Source organism: Morus notabilis, unplaced genomic scaffold (assembly GCF_000414095.1).
Source record: "Morus notabilis unplaced genomic scaffold, ASM41409v2 Scaffold802, whole genome shotgun sequence".
In the NCBI taxonomy this organism is placed as follows: Eukaryota; Viridiplantae; Streptophyta; class Magnoliopsida; order Rosales; family Moraceae; genus Morus; species Morus notabilis.
Genome location: NW_010358472.1, coordinates 183,425 through 192,127, shown reverse-complemented (window position 1 = coordinate 192,127; position 8,703 = coordinate 183,425). Strand labels below are relative to the sequence as shown.

The following is an 8,703-nucleotide window of genomic DNA, read 5'->3' as shown; positions in this document are numbered from 1 at the left end:
TCCGTTAGTCTCGGGGGTGCTGGCGATGTCGTTTGTGATGGTCACTGGTTCCTGGCTGTTCTGGCCTGCGGTAAGGAGGTGCGGTGCGGATGAGAGGGGACACAGAGAACTTCTTGCTGCTATTGAGTTCGTCAAAAATCTTGGTACGACTACTTTTGGTTTCGTTAAGGATTGATTATTGCCTTCACTTAATTTTTTATTTTTTTTTGGCAAATGTAATTATTTTAATAATTTTTTTTAATGAAAGTGACTTCACAAGTTTGGTGGCGGGAACACAGTCTTACTTGATCTCTACCTTTACATACTCTATCACCTCTATCACTTGAGCTAACTTCAACGGTTCCATTTTGTGCGTTTGTTTTATTGAATTCGTATTATAATTTAAATTATAGTTCGTAATTTATTATAATATTTTTTTAAAAAAATATATATAAATAAAAAATATTTTTAAATTATAATTCTAAATTCATAAACTAAACGTCTATTGAAGATCTTACTAAATTAACTTTTTATATAAGATTTTACTCAATTATTAGAATTTTTTTTTCTTTTTTCCTTTTTTTTTGTGTGTCTAATCACATGCCGCGCACCCAAACAATGTGTATTACATATATTATTTTCCGATCGAACCAGGTATATTGCATTTACCGGCACATTTCTTCTTCTTCTTCTTCTGGATCCTTCGAGAAAAAACCTATATATAGAAGAAAATGAAATTTAGAGAAACTCAAGATAACAAAAGAACAAGGATCCCACGTAAATCATTACAATCTAGTTAATTATATTAGCAAGTCAAGGGTGTGCGTTTAGAAAAGCAGTCAATTTCAAGCCAAACATATATAATTTTATGGGTTAATTTCATAAACGGTCTCTCTGAAGTTTGTCCTCAATCTCATTTTAATTCTTGACTTTTTAAATGTCTCACAATTAATCCTTCATATTTTATTCTATTTTAGTTTCGATCTTTCCGTTAATTAGGTATTAAAATTTGATGGAATCTCTGTAAATTGTGTATAAAATTAGAAGCAGTTAGAACTCGAGGACTATATGTGAAAACTATTGTTTTATCCGTTAATTTCATATGTTTTTAATTTTGATCCTTAATTTTCACAATTTTCATCAAATATTAAACATAAAATTATCATAAAATGATCGAAACTAAAACATAATAAAACTTTAAAGACCAACTGTGAAACGTTTTGAAAGTATGTTTAGTAAGTTAGATTGAGAATGAAAAGGATAGCGGTTAGAGATGCAAGAATGGACCGGCCCGGCCTGACCCTTTATCCTTAGGCCCAAGCAGGCCGTGGGCCGGGCCGGCCCAACTCACGAAATTTGTGGGTTAAACCTAGCCAGCCCATATAAGAATTATCTCGGCCCAGCCCACACCACATGTCAATTTTACGTGGACTAGGCTGGGCCGTGTCGTGGGCCAGGATGGGCTGTGCCATGGGTTTTGAATGAGCCAGCCCATTCAAGGCTCATCTTGGCCCATCTAAGCATGTAATTTTTAATTTTTAAATTTTTAAACAAGTTAACAAATATAAAAGTTTGAAGAGTCAATGAAAATATGAAAAGGGATATTTTATTTACGATTGCCTCATTAAAAACCTTTCCAAGAAAAACTCAGTGGTACAAAACCTTAGTAAGGAAAAAAGAGTACCATCAGGATAATTATACATAAGATGTTTACAAAATTACTTAAAAACAGAAAAAAAAAAATATTGTTCATAATTACAACATATTACTCCCGGTGAGAGTATCATAAATGTCTAAATTTTTAAAGTCATCAACCCAATCATCTTGAACTTGTTGGCTTCCCCCATTTGTGGGCCTATATGGGCCTTACACTAGCCGGCCTAGCCTAACCCAAGCCCGACCTAGCGTATGATTTTTCAGAGGCCGTGCCGGGCTCACTCTTTGGCCGATATATGTTAACCCAGCCTAACACACTAATATTTATGAGCTGGGTCGTGTCTTAAACAGTGACAGACCGTGTCAACCTGATCAGTCATTGTGTCGGCCCATTGTTGCATATCTAATAGCGGTGGAGAGAAAGGAGGAAGGGGGAGTTTTTCTCTTGTTTGGTAGGGTGGATTCGGCAAGGGAGTGGAAAGTGCTAAGGACTGTGAATCCACCCGAGCCCACCAAAAACAATCCTCACTGATATGAACGGATTGGTGATGGAGTCAAGTCACAATAGAAAATTACCCTCCTTTGTTGAAAACTAGTTAACGCTGTTACGTTTTTATTTTTCAATGAAATTTCATCTCATTTAAAAATCAGTAAATGAATTTCATCTCAGCAAATATAATTATCATTATTTTTCAACGATAGAACAATTAAAATTTATGTGGTTACAGTATGCATGCTAACATATATTTACTTAAAAAGAAGACATATGTAACATCACATGTTTACATTTATTCGAATAATTCTACGTGGGCATTGTTTATATAATATAACTTCTACTATTTCGGTGTTATGTATTGATAATGCACCAATTAACATTCCAAAAAAAAAAATCTATTTATCTAAACGGGTAACATAGTAATTTTATAAATAATAGCAATCCTTTCTTTACTTTCTACTTTTAATATCAAACAAAAGGATGGATAACCACAATCTTTTCTTTTTATCATAACAAATAACTTTGAGGAAATTTATAATCCTTCCCATTCTTCATAATTTCCTTCCCTCATAATCTATCAATTTTTTCTACCTTTCATTCCTCATGCCAAACATACCCTAAAAAATTAAGAGCAAATCTTAAGAACTATTCGTGAAATTAACCCTAATTCTGCAGCTGAAACAATTTTCAAGTCGATATTTCCCTTTGATCTTATTTGCTTATGATTGGGGAAAACTGGGACCTGAATCTAGAACGTTTGGAATATTTAGAGCTTGTTCTTTTGAGTGAAAAACTCAAAAAAAAAGCAACTCGAGTTATAACTTTAATGAACAGTATTTTTTCTATTCTTAAAAATATTATAACTTTTTGGTTTTAATTCTGATTGAGATGATTTTTTTTCTATACATTGACAACGAAAAGACGAATAAAACCCGACCCATATATCATATTAAAATTTTTCATCAGCATTGAGTTTTTATTAAAATACTATCTAAATACAAATTCAAGATTTGACTCACTCAAATACAAACCCAAAAAGATTCTTATCTCAAACTATAACTTAAATGTACACAACTGTGCATGGACAATTCAAGTTGAAATAATTATGTCGAGTAATACTTTTCTTTTTCCCCCCTGAAATTAGGTATTACACTTGATTCTCTAGATATATTATCACTATACTAAGCGACCTATATGTAACTTTTCACCGACCCTGCCCCAAACATCCATAGGCGTGTGTAGACGTGGGCACATTTTGAAAGGAAAAGGAAGATCCTATTCACGTCAATTTCGCAATGTATTCTATCACGGCAATTTCTATGTGCTTTTCAGATTGGATTTTGCATCTCAACTGACATGTGTACATGGTATTATAAATCATAGTCTTTTTCAAATGTTGCATTTTATAATATTAAGAGTCCTTTCCGTCCGACAGCGTCGATTGGCTGGCTTTCTTCTTCAGTTCTTCATTTTCATGATCTGTGAAGTATGCATACGCATACATCTCATTGAATTGTCTTCAGATGAGCAAATAATTAAATCGTCTTCTTCTTTTTTCCTAATTGAACAAAAACTAGTCTTTAGAATCTGTAGATGAATCGGGAAATTTGTAGAGCTTAATGACGTATACACAATATTTGGGCTCTGCACTTAAAAAGTTGAGGACGGTGGTCGCCCTTTTCCGCCACATACCCTCATAAAACACTAAAAATGAAGAAATAATAATAATAAATTGGCGAGTAAAATTGGCAGGAAATTAAATGTGGCAAAAAAATTATGAGCATAGTAGCAAACGCAATTGTTGATCGAAGGATGCCGAGCTCAATTATGTTAGATTTCCAATTACTAATTAATTTTGACATAAGTTTAATGTGAACAAATTTATGCCTCGTTCATTTCACCGTTTCGAGTTTTCAATTCTAGTTTTGTTACAATTAAAAGCTCTCACAAAAAGTCACATCTAACTTTTTTATTATAATTAAAAGCTTTTATATAAAATCACGTCTCAACTCAAATTGAAAATTTAAATCGGTGAACTGATCGAGACTATGATATTTAACATATACCATACTTAAAAGGTCAACAGAATCCACCATGGAATAGCATGAATGACCTGCTTAATATTTTTGACCTTGTCTAGTGTCTACACCACAAAAAGAATTTCCAAGTCTTTGTTTTTTTATTATTACGATCTGATCAATAAGAAATTTAAGCGAAATTAAGGGGGTACTATCGCGATATGGTGATCATGAAGATGGAAGGAGAAATGAGCAACTTCGCTATGGTATGGATTACGGTGGTGGCATCACTCTGGTATTGTCACGCCATCGCCAAGATCACCAAACAAGGACCAAAAAGGTTTGTCGTAATCCTCCCGGTGACACTCCTCTTCTTTGTCCTGCCTCTAAATCTGAGTACCATCTGTCTCGGAGGCCCAACTTCTTTCTTCATCGCTTGGCTCGCCACCTTCAAACTCATCCTCTTCTCCTTCGGTAAAGGCCCTCTTTCCTCCGACCCACCTCTTCCTTTGTCACGTTTCGTTCCTCTAGCTTGTCTCCCCATAAAAATCCAAGAAAACGCCGGCCAAAACTCAAAGAAAGGCCAAAAATCGCCTCTAAATTATGCCACAAAGGCCTTAATATTTGCCACTATTTTGCCTGTCTATCAAAACAAATCCTCCATCCATCCCAAACTGTTCTTGTTTCTTTTCGGAGTATACACCTACACCGCCTTGGAGATCATCCTAGCCACGGTCGCAGTGGCTTGGCGTCGAGCTCGAGCCGCAGTTTGACGAGCCTTACCTCTCCACCTCGCTTCAGGACTTCTGGGGCAGGAGGTGGAACATCATGGCTAGTAACATCCTACGCCCCACCGTGTACGTCCCCACACGGGAGATCTTTAGCCGTCTTATTGGGAGGAAGTGGGCCCCGCTTCCGGCAGTGTTGGCATCGTTTTTGGTGTCCGGCGTGATGCACGAGTGGATTTTCTACAACATCGGAAGGTCGAAGCCCACGTGGGGGATCACGTGGTTCTTTGTTGTGCATGGGGTCCTTCTCGCCGCTGAAATTGGTGTTAAGAAGGCGCTGAACGGACGGTGGAGGCTGCCGGCAGCGGCGTCAGGGTTAACGGCGACGGCGGTGGTGATTGGCAGTGCTTTGTGGCTCTTCTTGCCGGCCATGATGAAGTGCAATGCTGACGTCATGGCGCATAGAGAGATAGTTGCTTTCATTGAGTTTGTGAAGAACGTTGGTCCACGGCTTAGAATCGACAAGGCTATTGTGTTCTCATCTTTTCCATAACTATTATTATAGACATTTTTGTATGCATATAACTTACTAATAATAAATAAGTTTTGCGAAGACATTTTAACTTTTGTGTTTGTGTTTTTAAGTCTAGTTATTTTCAGAGATGATGATCTATATGTTGAAGCTATACAAGTTAATTAATTTAAAGAATACGCTTAATTTAAGCAGTACCGATAATTTTTTATTTTATCTCATAGATTCTAATTGATCACATAATGGAAGATGTTTGTCCAATATACCAAATCTCGTTCAAACTGAGTTAAATTGTCCAATTTAAAGTTTAATTCCCCTCTCTATTTTAATAGTTCAAACCATTTTTAAATAGTAAAAGATGCTTATTCTCTCTGCATTTTACACTTATCAAATACAAATTCAGATTTTATTTCCTGTTTTTATTTAAATTTTTAACTGCACATCCAAACGCCAATTCGGACAACAGTTTAAATCATACCGTTCGGATTTTTCTGTTAAAAAAAAAAGTTCAAATCAACATAATTTAAACCAACGAACCAAACGAGTATAGTTGCGTGTCTAACTTAATAAATAACCTTCTGTTTCATAATTACTTCAGAACTAGGGATATCAATGGGGCAGGTTTTTGACAGACCCGCCCCGCCCCGCAGTGAGGCTGCCCTGCCAGGTTAATGGGGCGGGTCAAATCCAGTGGGTCTCGGGGACCCACCCCGCAAAAAATAATAAGTAAAAAATAAAAAACTGGACCATTTTCAAAACAAAATGATTAATATAAATTCCTATATCCCTTGATTGATTGCATTGTATCTTCATATCTTCTCTTGCGCTTTCTCTCTCTACAAATCAATGTCTCCTAAAAAATCTCCAATTTCTCTCTCTAGAATGCTGTTATTTTCTAGTTTCTCCCTCTAGAATCCGGAGACACTCTCTCTCCAGAAAAATTCTCCATCTGAAACGAGCTATCTCTCTCTCTACATATATACACAGAGTACTTTCTCTCTCTAGAATTAAAAGGAGATATGTGTTTGTCTAGAATATTTTTTAAGACCACGACTCAGTTTTTTAGAGCATTGAGTTTGAGAATTAGAATGAAATGTCCGTTTGGTCAAACATCTTCTTTAATTCAACCAAAAAAATTATTTTTAAATTGTTTTTTTGACAATTGGGGCGGGTTTGGGTCGACCCGCCGCACCCCACTTATAAAGCGGGTCATGACCCACCCCACCCCCATAACCACTACAAGTGTCGGTCGACCCGCACTATTGACATTCCTATGAATCAAAACAGGCCTGCCTATAGACATTACATTTAAATAAATAAATAAATAAAAATAAAAATAGAAGAAGGACAAGCATACAGTAGACTCAAACCTAGACTGAGAATAGTTTATCATTTTTTTATTTTACTGATTTAAATTTAAATTTTAAATTTTATTATAATAAAAATTCTCATAAATAATTATATTTAACCTTTTTATTATAATAAAAACTTTTTATTATAATAAAAATTTTTTATATAAAATCACATCTTAATTTAAATTAAAAACTTAAATTAATCCAATAAAATCAAAGCTAATACAGCCCAATTCTCTCCGAAATCTAGACAACCAGCATCTTTGACTATTCAAGACAAACAAATCCTGCCGCTTCTATCTGTATCAGCCTCTGGGCCCCATCAGGATTAACTGCGTGCTCTTCAAAAGACAAATAAGACCTAAGAAACCAAAAAAAAAAAAAATGGAGAGAGAGAAATATGAAGAAAAAAGAAATAAATACTTCTTAAACAGTATAAATTTAATTTTTATTTTTATTTTTAATTAATATTATTTTTAATCAAATAATTATATTAGTTAAAAAAATATTAATAAAAGTATGGAGTAAAAATTTAAATTTATGCACTATCAAAATAAGTATAACGATTTTTTCAGAAGAAATTGAATAAAAAATTATTGTGTAGATCATTAAAGAATGAAAGAATATTGTAAAAAGGCAAGCAGAAAATGTCTCGTGGCCTTGTATGTTGTAGTTCTTATGTGAGGTTCATGCCTTGTAGCTTCTGTTTGGTGTATTTTCTTGTTTTGAGAGCTCCTTTTGTATTTTCGTTTCTTTTGAATATAGGGACCCGTTTAGTTCGCTGATTCGAGTTTTTAATTCGAGTTGAGATGTGACTTTATGTGAAAACTTTTTACTGTAACAAAAAAGTTAGATGTGATTGTTTGTGAGAGCTTTTTACTGTAGAAAAATTCGAATTCTAAACTCGAATCAGCGAAATGAACGGGGCCTAGGTCTACATCAAACTCATTGTGCTTTATAGTTATATATAGGTCTCCATCTCTCATTTAAAACCAAGTGAAACACAAATGTAATTTGAAATAGAATATCTAATATTGTAAAATACAAATTAATATGAGCTACAAAATTGTTTTCGACAAGAAGGGAACCCATTGGGCATGACAACTATTATCACCATCCATTTCAACACGTGAAATGAATAGGTTTTTAAAATGACTTTTTAAGAAAAACACGAGCCCGTTTGGTTCATAGATTAAAACCATGTTATTATAATTATTTTTTATTTACGTGTATTTTTTATGAGAGAAGATATTGTAGCGAACCACGAATCATGATTTAAATCAGGGAACGAATCCCTTTACCAAACGGGTGGACGTCTAGTTCATGAATTTAGAATCATGATTCAGAATTATTTTCGTTTTACGTGTATTTTTTGTGAGAGAAAAATACTGTAAAGAATCATAAATCATGATTCAGAATCAGAAACGAATATAGGAAATAAATGTCCCCTTATTTTTAACCGTTTAAATTTAATCAAAATCACATAAAATTTTAAAAAATATACATAACCGATAAATTTTAATATATATTTAGTAACAAGAAAGAAACAAAGAAGAAAAAAAAAAAAAAAAAAAAAAACACAAAAATCTCCGAATCACAAGAATTACAAAAAAGAACGTCACAGAACCAAAAACTCATAAAAAAAATCAGAGAAAGTGGGATGTCGATCAAGCGAGGAAATCTGTCGGTGTTCTGGAGAATTGCAGAGGACATCTCCGATGAACATCCAGCGTAGTAGACCTCCACATATGCAGTCCTCCCCGCGCGGAAGTGATCATATCTCCTCGGCACGATGGCTACAACGGGAGATCTCCTCCGTGCGACCATGACTGGGAGAGATCTTTACGTGCGGAGTTCCCAAGGGATCTCCTCGGTGCCACGACTGCCATCGAAGGTCGCTTCGCTAGTTTCGCGACGATCGTCTGTGTTCATCTCCTGCTGA

At 34.8% G+C, this 8,703-nt stretch overlaps 2 protein-coding genes across 2 annotated transcripts in view; both read left to right on the top strand.

The window, feature by feature from the left end:
* LOC112090537 (acyl-CoA--sterol O-acyltransferase 1-like) overlaps nt 1-3,514 on the top strand; it is a 5,520-nt gene extending 2,006 nt beyond the window's left edge. Inside the window, exon 2 of the mRNA XM_024162076.1 lies at nt 3,464-3,514. Within this exon, the coding sequence (XP_024017844.1) occupies nt 3,464-3,514 (51 nt within the window). The remainder of the gene's footprint in view (nt 1-3,463) is intronic.
* An 847-nt stretch (nt 3,515-4,361) lies between these two features.
* The window catches only part of LOC21396807 (probable long-chain-alcohol O-fatty-acyltransferase 5), a 7,667-nt gene continuing 3,325 nt past the window's right edge, over nt 4,362-8,703 (top strand). Inside the window, exon 1 of the mRNA XM_010092676.2 lies at nt 4,362-4,646. Coding sequence (XP_010090978.2) covers nt 4,371-4,646 — 276 coding nt within the window. The 5' untranslated portion in view covers nt 4,362-4,370. The remainder of the gene's footprint in view (nt 4,647-8,703) is intronic.